This window comes from Strix aluco, chromosome 1 (genome assembly GCF_031877795.1).
Source record: "Strix aluco isolate bStrAlu1 chromosome 1, bStrAlu1.hap1, whole genome shotgun sequence".
Taxonomy (NCBI): Eukaryota; Metazoa; Chordata; class Aves; order Strigiformes; family Strigidae; genus Strix; species Strix aluco.
The window spans coordinates 85,506,640-85,527,194 of NC_133931.1; the positions used below are offsets into that span (position 1 = coordinate 85,506,640).

General features: G+C 37.8%; 1 protein-coding gene across 2 annotated transcripts in view; it reads right to left on the reverse strand.

Moving 5' to 3' along the window:
- CDH12 (cadherin 12) overlaps positions 1-20,555 on the reverse strand; it is a 319,865-nt gene that overhangs the window by 52,504 nt on the left and 246,806 nt on the right. Inside the window, exon 7 of one of the 2 annotated variants that reach the window (XM_074826484.1) lies at positions 19,680-19,784. In XM_074826484.1, the coding sequence (XP_074682585.1) occupies positions 19,680-19,784 (105 nt within the window). Of the gene's footprint in view, positions 1-19,616; positions 19,785-20,555 lie in introns of both variants that reach the window. The other variant, XM_074826478.1, reaches the window with a different exon arrangement.

Sequence of the window (20,555 nt, forward strand, 5' to 3'; positions counted from 1 at the left end):
TTCGTGGTAACAAAAGTTTTTTTTTAAAAAAAAAAACAACACAAAAATTACACACTTTTAAAATAAGCATTACTACTGATATGTGAGTACAAAATGGTTTCATTCAGGGAAGCAGCTATGTTGGAAAAATGTTAGACATAGTTAAAATAGCTAAAAGAAAAGATCCAAAGTACTTTTGAGTCAGCCTTGATTTTAACAACATCAGTAGCATCAGACCTTAGTTTATAACACCCTGTCCTGGCTTATTACAGCAGTAGTAAAGCACCTGCCCCTCCTGCTCAGCTGCATCTCTGGCCGGAGTTGTTATCTCACAGCTGCCGTTGAACACCACCATGTTCACATATTTCCAGTGGACAGGTAGCGTTCGCCTTTCTTCACGCAGCAGCCTTTGCTGTCAAAACCGCCAGCAGCTTTTGGAGACGATTTCAGCAGGCCCAGGATGCTTGATTCGCTTCAGCCTGGCTCTCAATAAAGGTAGCATTTCGTTTTCCCGGGTCATTCTCCAACAGCTCTCACAGAGCATCCCCTTTAGCGCAGGAAAACATCGACAATGGCCTCCTTTGTTCCTCTGCATGTGAGCACATAGAGGAAATTTGCACCTCTTTTTCAACAGTATAGCAGGACAGGCATCTGTGACTAGTGGGAGGCATATTAGGGAGATGTCTCAGAGATTTCCACCTGGCCGTGGTTCAGTCACGCTTCACAGAATCACAGAATCACAGAATCACAGAATCAACTGGGTTGGAAAGGACCTTGAAGATCATCTAGTCCAACCATTAACCTAGCACTGACAGTTCCCATTTACACCATACCTCTCAGCGTTATGTCAACCCTACTCTTAAACACCTCCAGGGATGGGGACTCCACCACCTCCCCTTCCACTGCCTAATAACCCGTTCTGTAAAGAAATACTTCCTGACATCTAGTCTAAACCTTCCCTGGTGCAACTTGAGGCCATTCCCTCTTGTCCTATCACTTGCTACTTGGTTAAAGAGACTCATCCCCAGCTCTCTGCAACCTCCTTTCAGGTAGTTGTAGAGGGCGATGAGGTCTCCCCTCAGCCTCCTCTTCTCCAGACTAAACAACCCCAGTTCCCTCAGCCGCTCCTCATACGACATGTGCTCCAGACCCTTCACCAGCTTCGTTGCCCTTCTCTGGACACGCTCGAGTAATTCCATGTCCTTTTTGTAGTGAGGGGCCCAAAACTGAACACAGTAATCAAGGTGCGGCCTCACCAGTGCCCAGTACAGGGGTAAGATCACTTCCCTGTCCCTGCTGGCCACGCTATTTCTGATACAAGCCAGGATGTCATTGGCCTTCTTGGCCACCTGGGCACACGGCTGGCTCATGTTCAGCCGGCTGTCAATCAACACCCCCAGGTCTCTCTCTGACTGGCAGCTCTCCAGCCACTCCTCCCCAAGCCTGTAGCGCTGCCGGGGGTTGTTGTGACCCAAGTGCAGCACCCGGCATTTGGCCTTATTGAAACTCCTACAGTTGGCCTTAGCCCATCGCTCCAGCCTGTCCAGATCTCTCTGCAGAGCCTCCCTACCCTCGAGCAGATCAACACTCCCACCCAAGTTGGTGTCGTCTGCAAACTTACTGAGGGTGCACTCGATCCCCTCGTCAAGATCATCAGTAAAGATGTTAAACAGGAGTGTCCCCAAAACCGAGCCCTGGGGGACACCACTTGTGACCGGCCTCCAACCAGATTTAACTCTGTTCACCACAACTCTCTGGGCCAGGCCATCCAGCCAGTTTTTAACCCAGCAAAGCGTGCGGTCATCTAAGCCTCGAGCAGTCAGTTTCACCAGGAGAATGCTGTGGGAAACGGTGTCAAAGGCCTTGCTAAAGTCAAGGTAAACAACATCCACAGCCTCTCCCTCATCCAATAAGCAGGTCACTCTGTCGTAGAAGGAGATCAGGTTTGTCAAGCAGGACCTGCCTTTCATAAACCCATGCTGACTGGGCCTGATCATCTGGTTGTCCCGCATGTGTTGTAAGATGGTACTCTGGATGAGCTGCTCCATCAGCTTCCCAGGCACCAAAGTCAAGCTGACAGGCCTGTAATTTCCTGGATCATCCTTCTGACCCTTCTTATAGATGGGTGTCACATTGGCCAGTTTCCAATCTGTCGGGACTTCCCCGGTCAGCCAGGACTGCTGGTAAATGATGGAAAGCGGCTTGGCGAGCACCCCAGCCAGCTCCTTCAGCACCCTCGGGTGTATCCCGTCTGGTCCCATAGACTTGTGTGTGTCTATGTGATGTAGCAGGTCACTGACTCTCTCCTGGATTGCGGGAGGGTCGTTCTCCCAGTCTCTATCATCTGGCTGAGGGGGCTGGATTCCCTCAATACAACTAGTCTTGTTATTAAAGACTGAGGCAAAGAAGGCATTAAGTACCTCAGCCTTCCCCTCATCACTTGTTACCAAGTTTCCTTCAGCAAAATAAGGATCTGAGAAGTTGTATATCATGTAACAGCTGGATAGATGACTTTTGCATCCAGCCACTGAATGAAACAGCAGACGCTGTTCCCTGTCGTTATCTCCTTACAATGCATGCTGTGTCAGCTTTTTCAGCTTTACAATATTTCCAGGTGAGGAAAAAAATTGCATTAGCACTGCTAGATTAGGAGCAAACCTACTCTTTTGTGAGCTGGTAGTTTGGGCTACGGTACCTATATAATTGTCTGTTTGATTGCCTCTGAAAAAATGTGCTTTGTCTGCTTCCTCCCCCTGTCCATCAGTGTGCAAAGTATACCTGTAGGCAAAACTTGCTTTCTTTGAGAAAATCCCTGTAAGTAAAGTCTGCTTGTGTCAGCATCCACATTTGGACATTACCACGTGTAGCTTTGTAGTACTCATTGACTGAGCTACTAAAGGTTGTGCAATTATCATTTAACTATTTCTTCCAAGGGAACATACTAAAGGAACATGTTGTTCTTTTTCCAAGGGAATGTAATAAAGGAAGTTTTGCTTTTTTTTTTTTTTCTTGTTGTTTTAACAGCTGGAAAGGTGCACTATGACTCAAACTATTGTCAACACAAGAGTAGCCTCAGCTATTTCTTACTTGTACCTCAATGACTGAGTAAAGAATACAACTTTAGCGTGGTGTACAGGAGACAATCACAAATGCTATTATCTAATGCCACTTACAAATATGTGTATTACTGGGTCTCTGCTATGCAAGTTATTCAGAAGAGGTGGAAGAAAAAGGATCCAAAAGACCTTTGCCTGCACTTGAACTTTATATTACATTTCCACAACACAGTTCTAACCCTGATGCCCAGGTCTTTTACAGACACTTATACCGGATGACAGAAATCATTGCTGCAGTGTTTTCTCTTTATAGCCACAATTTTGGTGAATGTAAAATGTAAGAGCATATGCTAATGGATTTTTCCTTCTTCGCTTAGTTGATCTATTTTTAGTGAACTGAGGAACACTCAGATTCATTAAAACAAACGTTTCTCTATAAAATATTGTACCTGGTTGTAAAGCGTATGGGACTTAGATGAAGTCAAGTAAACACATCGTTACTCATTTCAAATTGTTTAGGCCTTTATCAGTTATTTTCAATGACTTGGCATTTCATCACTTCCAGAAATTCAACAGCCATAAAGATGGGGTCATACAGATTAATTTGAAACTCTGAAGTAATCTTCAACTCTGCCAGAGTCAGATCTCTGAAGATGTAGTATGTAATTACACTGCCATCGTCCTCCTGTAATATTATCTTCACAGCATATGGAAGTTCTTAATGGTGTTACTGTGACAACATACTTTCAGAATAAAATAAATGAAAACAAATAATGTATATTGTTGCCAGCTCAGGGAAAAATTTCAAAATAATATAATGTATAGCATGAAAACTGCCTTTTTTTCTGTCAAAAAATAGTGTTTGTACAGAGGACATCTGAAATGATCAATACATCTGCACATGAAATATAACAGAAAGACAGTTTTGTAGATTTTTATTTTTATGTTTCTAGAAGATGTTACTTCTTGACGTGGGCTTGCTGTGACAGTTTAACGTTATTCAGTTTTTATTGTCCATTTTGCCTGTATACACTATACCTCCATTTGGTATAAAGGTATATTGAAACAGGCCTGAGTAATAGCCTTTTACTCCCAAAGGTCCTGAAAACCTTGTTGTGTGCAGCTTCTAGGAATGATGGAACATGCAGCTCAGACAAACTTATGCAGCAGCTGGTTACGCTGCTCAAACAGTTCTGTCAAATTTTGTAGATTGTCTCCTATGACTTCTTTGCCTACAAAAATCTTTTCTTCTACTTGCATAAATCTTTTAAATGCATTTTCTAAATTTGTTGCTGGCTTTTGTAAAGGATGAGTTATGTGGGATGTACCAAAGGAGCAAGCCCTTACTTCCCTCAGACTGCACTATGAAACTGGACTCTGCAACTAGTTACCCTTTTGTTAATTTCAGTCATGCATATTGCATGCAAGTTGGAATATTTTCACATATAGGGAAGCTAGTAGCAATGCATATTGCCTGTTCAAGATTTTTCACTCTGTTGTAAGGAATTTTAAGAAAAAAAAATGTTATTTTTAAGGTCAAAAGTTATGTGCCAGTTGAAGTTGCTTAACTTATGCAACACTTTGCACTTACATTACCCTTAAAATTCAACCCAGAATCCAAAACTAGAAAAAGCCCAGTGATTATGTAGCTTAACATAAGCATTCAGGCATCCCCATATCAAGCCTCTGTAGTGTCTATGTGACTCAAGGTGTGAAACATCCTTGGAGTTTCAGGTTGAGCAGCATCAATGAGGATGATAAAAATAAATGAGTGATGATGCCATTGAAGTGTTTAGGCTGAAATGACTAATAGGGCTTGTTACTCAGCCCCAAAAGCATTCAGGAGACAGAGGTGGAGGTGAGCTAACAACTCATACATGCTGCCTCCAAGTTTCTAAAACAAAGATGGTTCCAAAGCGCATAGCAGGAAGAAATCAGAGCTGAGTAAGTGACAGGTAATCAGTCATATTGACTGAAATTCGCACACATTTAGAGTTCTTTTGACATGATTAAATTAGTTTTAGTTTTTAAGGCTCAAAAACTGTTCTGGGATTTGATTTTTACTTACAAGGGTGTTTTTTTGTTTTATTTCTTCACCCCTGCAGTTTACAGGTACACCATTTGCCAAAAAGGTTTTCGATTCTGATGAGATAAGAAATGAAAACCATCACTACATCTCATCATCAAAACAGCCATTAAGAAATAACCCAGGTTAGCATCTAAGGACTTAAGTTAAATGCATAATGGCCTTCCAGCAAATGGCTGTACATGCTATTTGAGGTTTTTTCTAATCTGTCACCATACATGTAGTGTGTGTATGCAAGATTATCCTCTCCTGTTTTTTCTTTGTCTATATTTTTTTTTCAGTTCTCTTTGACAGTTGCCAAAGTATTGCATTGAAGTTAAATGTGATAGCATGAATCTTATAGGCAACAAGACTGAAATAAAATAATTTCTTTCTTTGATCTAAATCTTTAATGTTTTTTCAGTAAAAAAATAATCAGATTATATATATCATAGTATTTTTGTTACTTTAAATTACCAAGGCATTTCATTTTTTATCCTGGACAGGTTATGAGGGCACTGATTTCTGTATGTTTAGGAAGAATCCAAAGACAACAGTTCATATTTACTTGATGGTGTTTTAACAATAGTGTAATAGGTAAAAGAAAGGATACTGTAAATACAAACAGATACTGAGTATACTAAACCTGTTATCTCAGCTACAGCTAATCAGCCTAATAATTAGCAGCTTCTGATGTATATTCTCCTAAAACTGGAAAGATTCGATTTATCACAGCAGTGACATATAATCGTGCATCTCCTAGCTGCGGCTCTGTGCGCTGCAGGGGTTTGGGATCTTGTGCAGGGAAGACAAATGCCTGGCTTTGTCACCATGTGCTCTGATGCAGGTCATGCATGACCTGGCATAGACTGGTAAAACTTCAGTAATGGCAAGGCTTCTTCCATCCTCAAACCCATTGCTCTGACTTAGGGTTTATGGTCTCATTAGATATAGCATAACCATTCTTAAAAATTCCTGGTTCTCTGCTGTGGACTCCAAAGTCCACACCTAGCAAGGGCTACATTTCCCCAGACTGCAGAGATCCTGGATGTCCAAGGGTCCCCAGTTCTTCAAGGGAAAATGAGCAGAAGCAAAACCCCTTTCGAATTTGATCCTGCCCAAGTTTAGCTCCCACATGATGGAGCGTCCCCAGAGCTGGCAGCTGCTGAGGCAGGACTCGATCAGCCCCTCAGGTGACCTAGCAAACTGAGAAAGAGGCTCTCCTCTCCTCTTTCTTCATTCCTTAGAGGGAAAAAAAAGTTCATCATACCTGCTATAATTTTTGTATACTGACAAATTTCAGTTTAACCATTTGCTGTTTTTACAACCAGTAAGCTGTTGTCAGAAAGCTTTCTAAAATAAAACTCCCCATTGCATGTCAGAGACTAACTCCACAGAGCATAATATCCCCTTGTTGGAGCAAGAGTTCAGGAAATGGGAAATCCCAGTGCATTTTCACAGCTGAAGATATGCACCCACAGCTTCTGTCTCCAAAGAGTCCTGGGTGTAGCAGAGACAATAGAGAATATTCTGTTTAACAGCATAATGTAGAAATAATTCTAGCTGCAGTTGTTTGGTGCCACACACACTCAGGTGTGTGTGTCCTAATACCTAGGCAAGAATAACAATATTCTTTGAAGAATTTTAAATTTTATTTTGTGTGGTGGTACAGTTTTACTAGGAGGAGAAAAAAAATGCTAATTTTTAGAACTTACTTAAGTTTATAATTAAGGATTTCTCCTAGATGATATGAGATTGAATTCTAACAAGCTGGGGAGACCAAATCAAGTTTCTGAGTAACTGATTTAATCATGCTGTTATTACTGTATAGGAAAGATGCTACCATCATCACTTTCACTTCCATTGGTCTTGCTGTATGGAAAAGTGGTGGCTAAATGGTCATTTGTGCAAAGTCTGACTTAGTCAATGCATTCATGTGTTAGACAATGTGCTTCCTGGATCTGAGAGGGCTTCTGTGGAAAACCAGTTCTAGATGATCAGCTTCATTATGTATCATGACCAATAAAGAACTGTTCTGTTAATATCATTTTTACTGATTAAGAAATTATTACCAAACAAAAAAAGTCAGTAAAAGAAGCCCAAAAAACAATGAGAAAAATAATTTTTAGGGGTCTAGTCTAAAAGCTTGAATTAAATGTTTTTATGTAAGTTACATAGTGGTTATAAAGAATTATCAAGGTGTAGCATGCCTTATAGATAGAAGAAGAATTATCCTTTCAAGACAAAATGTCTTTCCTTTTTCAGAATCTCAGGCAGCATGTAATTGGCATTTATCAGATAGGTCTGTTGATAATATTCTGGTGATCACACTGTCACCATGAAATAAATCAATACACTGATTTCCTCTATAAAATTTAAATTGCATGATATATGTGAAACATTAACGTGATAAAAAGTATATTGCCAAGGATGGGACACAGAATTTGTAATGCTCTGCTTAACATCTCTGCTTCTTAAATATCTTGTGTGAGCTTTTTCATATTTTCTTTATTACTCTGGCACAAAATATAATAACACAATTTTACTACAATTCATTCACTCTTAAGAATGTGGTCAAGCCATTTACTTTAGTATCTAAGCCAAGTGCTCTAAATCATCTATATTGGAAGAATCATTTTTCTCTCCATCGACTAAGGAAATTAGGTCCCTATCTTTAGTCCTCTGAGTCACACCTAAGTTGCATGCCTAAAATCATCTAAACAAAGTATGTTCAGCTTCTGTATTACTCAGAAGACTCCCTATGAAGCTTTGTTTTTCACATTCTCATTGGGAACATTTTAGGTAAATGGTTTTCCCTAAAATACATACTACTTTTCTTCACCATGTTGGCACAGTCTTAAGCAGAAAATTTTTATTCTTAAAGATAAAAATGTGAAATCATCAAGTACAAGTGCATAATAGTTTACTGTTCTTTGTTTTAAGTTTTGTTTTCTGTATGCAGTTTCCTTAAAATACTTGTGATTTAGTGTGTGATATAGACCAAAAAATAATGATACTATAAGATGGCAATTGGTCTCACATTTGTAGTCTCTTATACTGAAGGGAAGTTGCTACAAGTATGCTTGAAATTGCTAATGTACAGGGACCTGTAAAGTAGGACATTTAGTTTTAACGTTAACCATCACTTGTGTTTTACTAGCTTTTATTTTTCCTGTATTTTACTGCAATGTATGTAATTTCATTTATACTTTTTTTTCCTAACTACCCTCTGTAGTCATTACCCACTTGTAAGATGTTCTGAAACCTTTAACTCCTTGCCTAGTGAAGATAAGACAGACCTTGGACAGTCTGAAAAACTCCCTGAGTACATCCCTAACAGCAGGAACCTAAAAAACAAGTGTCTAAGAAGATGCCAGTGTCAAGCCACTGGAAGCTGGTCTAAACTAACCTCCTTGGAACAAACAGGAGCTGAAGGATGGATGAGGTAACTCTGTGACCATATATGGACAATAGAGACCTAAAGTTCACTAACGGACAGTGTGAGAAAGGGTCCGGGGACCCCTAAGGAGGGGAGAAGACCCTCACTCTATTTTTACTATGCATGCTCAGACTATGTAAATGAATTCTAAGAACCCATTAGCATAAGACTGCTTTTCTAAAAAATCTAATGCATATCTATGGTTTTTGTGTGTATTAAAGAGTTTTGTTAGTAAGTGCGGCACTTCTGGTGGAGCGATCCCCAGTGCTGCCCAGTGCTGCGAATAAAGAATACCTGCTTAACAGTTATACTCAATTCTGACTGTTGAGTGAAGCTCTTTGTTTCAATACTTTACAGCAAGTATGATCAACTTATCAAAACTAATGTTTATGTCTTCCAATTTAAGCGTTTAAAGGTGAGATTTCTATACAAGTACTGCTTCTTTAGCAGTGAAATCTGTGGGTAGCGAGCGCTTAGTTATTGTTCCTTCTCTTCAGAGCATTGGCAATCACATTTATAAGATCAACTAATTTGCTGTGGAAGTCACTGAGAAAAAAAAAATTGTCATGAATTCAAGAGAATACTTAAAAGAGTTCCTCTAGAATATTTTTGTTATTTTCTTTTTATTTTTTTACTTTTCTTCAACTAAACATGTATTCTGGACTCAGAGAAGACAGTTTCAAAACTGCTTCAAAACTGCTTCAGAACAGCTCCTAATGCTCTCAGAAGGAACCTTTGGATTGTTGCAAGTACTTTTTGGGCATCCCATTTAATGCTTTTACAAGGAGTGGAACACTCCTGAAAATCTGACTACAACTGTGGTTGTTAGGCATTTCTGAAAATCACAAGCCTAAAGTATTGTGACTATAATTAGATAATTACATATGGTCTGTTTCACTTCATGTTGCACTGTAGCCTCTAAATTTTCAGAAAGCAAGCCCACCACTGTCTGAAGCAGAAAGGGTGTGTTGATTTCTTACTTGGACAGAAAGCTTCGGGGAAAAAGGCAGATCCTGCAGGAAATAATAGTGACGCAGCAAAGGACACTGTAGTTTGTGAGTCACACTGCAACCAATTATCAAGGTGTTTCAAGACAACCCCATGCTGTTAAATCCGCAGCCCTAGCTGCTCTTCAGTATCAGAGAGTAGGTGGGAATGCATAGTGCTTTTTAGCCATCCCAAGGTTACTGTGGATGATTTCACGCGTCCAATCTAAATACTGTCTTTGTTTTGAATGAATAATTTCTTCACCGCTCCCCACAGAAAACACATTGGGGTGGAATGATTGTTATGATTCCTGCCAAAGGTTGTTGAATTTCTATGAACTGTATTTGTTTACATCTTCTATACAGAAGGTAGCAGATTATTAAATACAATTATTAATAATAGTAATCTACTATGATGATGATGTTTAAAAATAATTGACCCATAAATCTTGCTGTTAATGATCAATTACCACTTAAACCTGATGATAGGAGGAAAATTAATTAGATAAGTGCAGACTAACAACATAATTTTATGACCAATAGATAATATTTAACTTCTAATCACTATTGTGTTCATTTGTATTTCTTGGACTATTGCTTACTGTGCACTCAGAGCATTACATTTTACCTAGTGACAAATTACCTGTATTTCTCATTGGTTATGGAATAGTAAGAACTAGCTATATTTAGTAAGAAATAGCTATATTTGTTTTCATGCTCTGCATTGCAGCTGAGGGTTCAGTCTCTCTCAGTTTAGAGCTTTAAAGAGGTTTTTGTTTCATTCCATCAGTACTGCAAACAGTCCTCTAAGAATAGCCTTTGCTAGTTATGCATTCTTGAGAAAGTTAAAAAAATAATGTAAGTGTAGGAGACATAAAATTTACTAAACATTTAGTGTTTTGAGAATCTATGGTAACTGAACTCCCTCCAGTTTATCTCTCAGGTTTTTTCAACATATTATGCTTTAGCTGGGTTTGTGTCATTGTTCAGTCTGAATCAAATGTTTCATTCTTCAAGATGCTTTATGATCAAGATCATGCAACAGTGACAGCTACCAAAAAAAAGAAGCTTCTAGGGACCTTTTACTAAGACTACATCTACTTTTGGGGGCAAATCAGTTCTTACTGAAAGTGCTTGAAAAATTCTGATGTGAAAATGAATAAGAAAAAAGTAAGAGAAAGTTGGCATAAGTCTTCAAAGAAAAATAAAATGAGCCATTGTATATCTTCTTTTAGTCTATGTAAAAATGTCTTTAATGGCACTGATTAAGTGGTGGTGTAGAAAAAAATACAGAGGCTTTTTTATGACTAGCTGTCAAATGTGTAGCTAAGTCAGGTAGGTCAAATAGAAGCAGCAGGCAAGGGTCACTGAGCTGTGTGACAGTGCAGTGGCCAAACCAAGCAAGACAGAGCTGTAAAGTGCTTTTCTGGGATGGTGAAGAATCATGATCTCAGGATAGCAAAATGTGTAGAGACTCAGAGCTGGAAGAGAATCAACACAGGATAAATTATTTTAACAGTGTTATTACTGGGGAGTAAAAACTACTTGGGGAGGAGAAGGAGGAGATGGCCACACTGTAGTTATAAGATGAAAATGAGATCAGGGATAAATTTGTGCCTCTTTTAGGAGAAGGGAGACAAGAGTGCATGTTGAATATAAGGATAGCCAAGGTGAGGAGGAAAGAGAAGGCCAGAGGAGGGGGAGACAGAGATGCAGATAGTACAGAGGTATGAGACTTGGAAGGAACCTGGATTAAAGAGGAGTTACCCTAAATCCTCCTCTGATTCCTGTAAGAGCACTGTGCAAATACTGCTCTGATACTATTTATTCAGGTACTGATTTGACTATTGTTTTGCTGGTGTTAAAACTGTTGTTATCTAGAGACTCAGTGGTATTACAATCCAAAATTATAATGACCTGCATGGCTGCTGTTCTCATGATTGGCTTAAAATTGCATGGGTCCATTTCTGGAGTCTGCATTCCTGTCTTCCATCTGTCCTGTAAATGGTGTTAAAATATATTTTCAACTCAAAAATACAGTTTTAGTTTACCCAAAACTCACAGGTAAACGGAAATCAGACTTACTTAATATTTTCTGACATTAAAAGATAAAAGCTTGGCTTACAAAGCCAAGCTAGTGCTTTTTTTTCCATTTATGTCTTATGACATAGTGGTTAGAAAATTAACAAAGATGGAGTAAGAAAATTAACAAAGATGGAGTAGACTAGGATTCAACCTTCCCTCCCTTTCTGATTCAAAGCAAGCTCTGACTCAGGTCTCCCACCTAATTACCGCCTGCAGGCTAATCTGCAATGAATCTGTCCACCTGTCCTGTGTAAGTATCTCCCATTTGGCATATAATAAGTAATTAGTTGCTTGAACTGAATGAGGGAATCTTGTCTGCCAGGCAAATATTTTAATCAATGAAAGATAGACTCATTTTCATTCTGAGAGCCAATGAAGATACAAGTCCTGTATATAAAGCACAATAACTTTTAACAGGAGTGGCAAGAAAAGTCATACTTCTATCTAAATTGCAGTGGGTAGAATAACTTCCCAGAAAGTTGGGGAGACTTGGTATAATACTTAATTAGGCAGATCAGAGCTCTGCACCTTAATCCCAAATAAATTTTCTACCAAATAGTCCAAGTGGGGAGAGAATAATTCTTCCTTGTGGTGTTTTTTTTTTTATTATTCTTTTTTATTATTATTTTTTTAATCAAAACCTCTGCTTTTATTATTTTAATTTTTCAGATTTGTGAACAGAATAATTTCTCAATCACGCAGTCCTTTTATGTAAATGTCAAATTTACTACTGGATGGGATCTGCATTGTATTCTTCTGAAATCTTTAAAAGCTGATACCATCATCTGAGGAACTTCTCTCTCATAGGCCACTCATCCAAAGCAGGGGGTTAAAAGATTTTTCCTTCTATTTCATGTGGACCAGAAGACCTTTTGCTTGCACTCTGCATCTGAACCCAATTTTGCAATAAAATATGAGCAAGACTGGTTCAAAGCCACATGAATGGAATCAGCCACATTTAGTTTATCGAGTAAACAGAATTGACCTGCTTTTATATAGTAAAACCTATGCTAAATAGCGTGTATGCAATTTCTGTGATGTACTAAGCTTCCCAGAATATATAAATAAACAACTCTGATAAGAGCTTTCGATCCACAGAGTGTGTATGCATAAGTATATATAGGCAGGTTATTCCAAGTTCAGCACTTGGTTGTCTTTTCTTTGAAAATATTTCTACAGATTTCAGTACTTGAAAGTAAACCTATTAAAATATTCTATGAACCAATAAATAATCACTGAAAATAGATGCTACCTTAAGGCTAATAATATGCAAACTGTATTCCTAATATCATAACTGTGAAATAGATAATAGATCTATATAATAGAACATCCTAATAATAGATCATTCAAGTAGCATGCAAAGGTTATATAACTAAGAAAAAAAAAAAAAAGGTAGCGCTCTTTTATAGAGGTCCTTTTTTACTTGCACTGAAACTCCTGGAATTGCATCAATGAAAGATATTTTTTTCCAGTTTCTGAATTGGCTGTTTTGTTGACTTTTCTTTTTAAGATTGTTACTTCCTCTGCTGTCTCCAGTGGAGGATTTAATACAATGCATTGTACTGGCCACTCTTGAAATCCAAATCCAATTAGCTGCAAACTTCTACAGTATGGGCAGACAGATGATGTGCAAGGTCCTAGGAATGACCCTTCAACCTTGCATTATTTAAAGTGTCATTACCAGAAAGATGAACAGTGGCATTTCTGTTTCCAAGCATGTTAGCATTTCTGTAAATATGCCATGCTCTTTTATGCAAACTAACTTGATGAATTTCACTGGGATGCTTCTGGAAAGACGATGACAGAAAAAAATGGTCCTTGTGATGGCTAGGTATTGCTCCACAGCCATCTGAACATTTTAAATGTGGTTGCAAAACAGCACTGGTATAATGGTTTCTGACCATCAGGTTGCTGCTTCTTTTAAAGCTAAGACACACACAAGTACACAGAATTCAAGTATTGGGTACAAGCCCTACTTCATTTTTCTTGTATTAAAATCATTTTTCAATTATTCCCCTACAGTATTGACTTCTCCTATGAGTTGGAAATGATATGACAAAACATAGCTTTAGCTCAATAGTTCTTTTGAATAAAAAAAGTAAATTCAGGGAGCATCATCTTAAAAATACACACCTTAAAAATAAACCAAATTTACTGATGACTTCATAAGTCATTGAAAATGATCTTTTACTTGCTAATATCAGAATAAAAACTGTATAAATTTTAAAATTCAATTGCATTTCTTCTATATCAAGGCCTTATCCTCTAAAAGTATATTTATGTCATATTAAAATAAAAATACATACTATTCCTTTGACTAAAATGTTTCGCATGTGCTTTTATTGCTCAGCATATAAGGGTTTATTTCTCTAAATTGCTTTCACAGTCACTCTGTCATCAGTGAACAAAAGAAAGAGACAGGAAAACTGAAGCACAATAACCTTAAAAAATATGAATCAACCACTTCACTTAATTGGTTTGATTCTATAAAGTATAATTTGTACCAACTAATTATACAGATTTTGTCATTTAAATGTTGAGGTAAATATAACCCATCCATCCTTTCTTGAAGCTTATTTTAAGATTTGGAAACAAGTCACAGCTCTCCTTCCAGCTAGCTCAGACTGGTCTAACGCTTCATGAGTTAAGGGTTAGCCCCATTAGCTTCTAGAAAGGATGTGCTGAACAGTCTTTTTTTACTTAACCAGATATCATGTATGTGAATAGCTGAGAAAGGCCATCAGTTCCGTTCTGGACCAGGATGCATGCCTACGGATAAACAGCTTTTATCCACTCTTCTCTGTTCAAAGGCAATGTTGTGACATAGGAAATTTTCATTTAATTACTTGAACTTTGTTACTATGATAGAAAAAGTACTTTCCCTTTTAGTCTTTGCCTTATTTTTTCTGGTTTTGGCAAGAATCAAACTTTGGTATGAAGCATTTATTTTAATATTTATGAAAAAGTTCTATCTTTAACAATGAAACATACACAGTAATGCAGGAAGTCACTGTACTAATGAAGAGTCAGGCAAGATGTATATAAAACACTTTTGGAAATAAATTTCTACTAATAAAATCATTCAGATTAATTTTTCTTCTAGTTATAAAGAAAATATCGGTTTTCTGAAGTGTCTCAGTTTTCTGAAATGTGGGCCAATAGACACCTGCAGGTCAAACAACTCTGACAGAAATATATAATGTTTAGAGGTTTCCGCTTTGTTACACTCCTCATTACTGCGAGACACATAAGGTGGGAGTTCCCCACTGAATATGTTCAAAAGCACAGGTTCTGAATAAAAAATTCCATGTTCAGCAGGATAGCCAGTGGTTTTTCATCACTGGATGCTGATTTCCAATTCGAACCTGCCTGTCTCCTTAAAGGACCCTTGATAAGATGAAGGTGTTCCATGATACATTTTTTTTTGCAAGCTTATAATGTATTATTTATCAATGTAGCTTCTTCCAAGTATTAATAATATATGTTCTGCCACTTCTGCTGTGAAATCTTTTTTTTTTCCACCTTAACTGAGTTCAGAAAATGAATTTAAACTTTATTTTGTGATAACTAATATTTTCTTATTTGATAAGGATTTCTATAGCATGGCATCTTTGGTATAAGCCCTTTGGGAAACTGTGGTCCCAATTATGTGATGAAAAAACATTTGCCCTGCAGCAGTTAGTGTTAAAGGACCTTCAGTATCTTTTTTCAGTCTGCACTTGAACTTCCTGGCTTGGTTGACCAACGATGAGTATTGCGATACTGGAGGTCTCAAGTCCCAGCAATAGCGAGGGTTCTTTAGGTCTTGCCAGGCCTGAACTTGGCAGCTACCTGGACCTGATTTTAAAGGCCTATTTTTCACATAAACTGAAATTCTGCACACGTATATTTTAGCTATGGTAGTCAAGCAAAAGACAAACTCCATTTTCTGGCAGGTAGTTACTCTGAATCATTGCAATATTTTCAAAGAGCAAAACTGAAAAATGCAGTTACTATATTAGAAATAAGGTTCATAGTCAACTTTTTTTTTCTATAAATTATTTCTGTTTAGCTGTAATTAGCCTTGTGTCTGTGAATATCAGGCACACTATACATCACCTCACATACCGCTTAACCAAATGGGACTGGCTAAGTAAATCCCCAGTGACCAGGATTTTTGCTTTCACTATTTTGATTAAGCAGAGTTCCTTAGATTATGAGAATATAAACACGTTGCCTGTAACACATCCCCCCCTAAAAAAATGTTTCAAGTAACTGTCTGCCTTGACCAAGCCTGTTCCAATACATTGGAGTCCCCATACTGACATTTTAGCTTGTAAGCCATGCTAAATGTTTATTATTTTCAATATCAACATGAACCTCCAATATTATTTTCTTCTGTTTTGTTGAGTCACTGCTATAATTCAGATTCTGTGACATTTGATATAATAGAAAGGTTTTCAACCTTATTAGCGTGCAAAGTACAGAACAAGTTTGGTCTCGTGATTTTTTCTGCTCCTTCATAGCAACAACTGGGCAAAGACATCATAACCACAGTGCATGCATTAAATGAGACCTCAAGGTTATCTTCTTCAAAGAAGATGATATATTCCATGATTTCTCTATGCTGACATTACGTGAGACTTGTGTATTTTTGCAGCATCATAGTAGATGAAGGCATACAATCAAATAGAAAATTTCTAAAGCCCCTAACAGCAAAGAAAGTAAAATATACAACTGAAAATCAGACACAGGAAAGAGCACTGGGCCCAAGGAACTTGCCAATGCAGTGAATTTCTCAATTTCACAGCAGTTACATTATTTCCTCTTGAAACTGTGGTACCCTTTCTGCATCAGGGATTCCAGATGAAAGGAAGGAGAAGACTGCAGTGGTGGACAGTTTAACAAGCACTAGGAATGTTGGGAATGTTGGTTCAAAGAGACCCTCTGGGATGATTTATTTGCGTGTTGACCAGATTTGGAGCATCTCACAAGTGTTTTGACAGTATGTCAGGAAACACAAGGAGGGGCCAATGGCTGTAGTCCATGTGAGCTCTGACAAAATAAGGTAAGACCTCTCCCATTGTATGCAATTTGACTACAAGCCAACCACTTTATCCTGTAAATGTGACAGCCAGAGTGAGTCTTCTTTAACCTCTCCCTCTTAGGCAGCGTGGCTGCATGGCAGTGATCTCCCCTTGACATGGGATGCCCCTCAAGGTCGCTCCTCAAGGTAGAGAGACCTTTTACCAATGATCATTGGAAGAGACTAATTTGAGTTCTCCTTGAATTGCAATTTGACTGCATGACAGGCAACTCTTCCTTTGAGCAGGGACACCTCTCAGGGTTTGAGATTCCTTACCAGTGACCAAGAGGTTCTTCCTTATCAGGGCAGAGAGACACCTTATTTGCAACAGATCCCCAGTAAGTGACTAACAGCATGCTAAATTCATACTAATGAAATACATGTCACTAATTCTATTAGATATAAACCATTGACCAAGTCTGGGACCAAGTCTGGCACCTAGACTCCTCTCTGAGAAGGAGTTTAGAAAGCAAGGGGGTCCATTCTGAACCTCATGACCCAACAGGAGGGTTTCCCTTACCTTTTTGCATCTCTGGTCTCTGTGTAAATTATTCTAAATCAGTTCTCCTCTGTATGTTTCTTCCATGTAGGAAGTAAAAGAGTGAACATTGCCATCGAACTTTGTTAAGTCACACTTTTGCAACATCATATTAAAATCACTTTTGTTAACACCTTTGACAGTGATTCTTTAAGCAATCTGAAACACTCATCTGCAACACAACCATAATGACTTTAAATGCAATATCTGTGGAGAAGCAATAAGAGACAAAATTACATGATAGCTGTACTCAGTTAAATTAAAAAAAAAAAAAGTGAGAATAAATAAAACTGAAGGATATTGCTATAAAAAAATCTGAATGGGATAGCTGAGACAGTGAAATAACTGTGGGTGGTGTGGATGCTATCTAGGGATACCGTTTTGAAGACCCACAACAAATGCACAGCACCTATTAAAACTCAACTCTGTAAGGGTAAACAACATAGCTAATAAAAGCAAGAACACATCTTTCAAAAAAATGAAGTTGTGTCTCAGGAAGGACAATAGAAAAAATCATAAAATCTGCTTTATCTATAAAAACACAATAAAGAGGACAAAACTGAGTTTGAATAAATTGACAAACAAGCCAAAAATAATTGTCTTTTAAAAATATTTGGAGGCAAAAGCGTGAGAGGAACAGTGTAAAGCCAACCCAAAATTGAGACATAGAAGTGATGATAAAATCACAAATGTAAAACTTAATACATTTTTCTCTTTGTTTTCAGCATAGAATAGCTGGGGATTTTTTCTATCCTGGAACCCTTCTTTGTGGGGGACTCATGAGAAGGTTAAATTAACTATAGAACCAGTTGTGGAACAAATAGACACAACAGTAACAAATCATTGGGATTAGCTGTTACATGCCCAAGAGCCTGAAGGATGAAATAAGTGAACTATTATGATGTGTAATATTGTGCTTCAAACCACTGTGGCACAAGAAGGCTTGTAGGTGCTAATATAACACTGATTTTTTTCCCCCCAAAGATTTCCGGGAAGTTCAAGGGACCTAAAGATAGATATGACTGACACGCACAGAGCAAAACAGTCGAAGCAGGATTAATGGACTCATGGAGGATATCCCATACTGAAAAAAAACTCAACACAGCTTTTCTAACTAAAGGTTATATTTTTGCAGCGCTTTCTGAATTCTTTAAAGAGGTCAACATGCAGGTAGTTATGTAGGGATGGATTCAAAACAAATGAGGGGAAGCTGTTTGTTGAGTGATATATGATTAATCTGTGCATCTCACTAACATGGGATGTTGTGGACTCTGAGATTTTGCATAAATTTCAAAGCAAAGGGTCTGTAAGAAAAATCCACTAAGGGCTGTTAAATACAAAGACACCATCCAGGCTAAAAATCATTAGAAACTGAAGAAATGTTCTGGAGTACTGTTTAGCTTGTTCTTATGTATACCCTCTAGATGTCAGTGTAAGAGACAGAAGGCAGAGCTAGATGGATATTTGTCTTAACGTGGTCATTCTTACATGCCTGCAGAAACGCAATATATTTTCATACTGAGGAAAAGAAGAAGAGTATTTTTTATATGAGAGAAAACTGAAGTTTCAGGTATGGTTTTGTACCTAAAGAGCATTTATAATACATAAAGTGGGATTATAATTCATGTACAAGAAAGGAGATACAAAGGAAAAAGCTGCCATGATCTTACTGCAAATTCACACAAATGTTCTAATATGAATTTGCCTTACTAACGACTTTTAGCAGCTAATTGTTTTGGCATAGTTATCAAGGTTTATTCTTGGGTAGTTTCTGCATTTCAAAGGTATGGGATATACAAAACTTCAGTAAATTTAAGGAGAGCAGTAAGTGACAATCCTGCTAATCATACACAGACTATGAAACTCTAAATTATCATACTTCTGAAAAGCCTCATTTAAACTAATTGATATGAAAAGTTATAAATTGTCAGTGGATGATCTCTATTTTGAGGCTGTAAGTGTTTTCAAGGACAGATATAATCTTCTGGGCTAAAAAAAATTCTGTGTAAAAAAGTCTGTTCCCAATTATCATAACAATGCTTAGCGTGAGCCAGTTGTGTCTTGGGTACCTGGAAGTCTCAGGTTATAAACTTCTGTCATTTGAAGGGGATCATCCAGTTTCCCTTGACAAAATAGTATTTCCCTAATCATTTTAAAAATGTAAATTAAATGAACTCTCAGGCTCAGGCAGGTCCGGTGGAATGCTGCTGTATTTCCTCTCATTCAAAACTCGTACTTTCAAATTAAGTTTTATATTCTTTAAAAAAACAACAGTATATTCTAAATTTTTTCATCATACATTGTTCTTCTTCCTGGATCTCAATTCCTTATCTAAAGGATTTTTCACATTAATACTTTCAGTCATGCTTATTTGAAAATCAGTGCATTTGGAATACAACATACTCTTAGGAAATCTGGGTGGGTTGTCATTGACATCCGTGAGAGTAATGTTTACAGTGGTAGTACCAGCTAGTCCTCCCAGCTGTCCTCCCATGTCCTTGGCTTGGATTAGAACTTGATATTGTTCTTTCACTTCTCTGTCCATATTTGGCAAAGCTGTTCTTATTACACCTACGAAAAGGAATGGGAAAGAGAAAGAACAAGTAAGCAAAGGGCTGTGAAATGTCTACTATTACATTTTAATACTGGATCTCTTGGACCAGGAGTGGAACTCTTCCTAAAGGGTTAATAAGAAAGTAGTTCACACAGAAACAGGCAAATCACTTGGGCTTTTCAAAATCAAGCTCTTCAGCTATTCAACGATTCAAAGTGACTGCGGTGTGACATGAATGGCTGAAAGGGATTGGTGCATTTTCAGGAGGGATGTGAGCAGTGTGAGCACAGGTTTGCCACATTGGGACTGAAGAATGCTGCATGGTGTAGAGTAGGGCAATGTAGGAAGAGGTGACAATGCATTTCAGAGCCTGCATCTTCAGTTGTTTCCAACCAGTCACTTGCCATTACAGTTAAGCTACTGTAGGTCAAGACAATATTCCCTCTATACAAAAGGAGGTCTTTATTAGAAGACTCTCCTTTGCTTGAGAAAGTTTTCTTGATATAGCACATAGATGCAGTGTAAACTTTAGGAGTTTCCTTAAAGAAATTTAATTAAAATATCATGATGAGACATTACTCTTAATCTTCAGTGACTTTGGATAGCTGACGTCTAAATAGGTATGCCATAATCTCCCTTCTGATATGTTAAGAATGTATATGATAAAAGCAAGACTTGTAGAGAGGGGTACTACTGGTCACAGGATTAGCTGTTGAGGTTGTAAAAAGCTATAAGGATTTGGGCACTCAAGCTTTTCTCTTGAAACCAAATGTATAGGAGAAAATGCA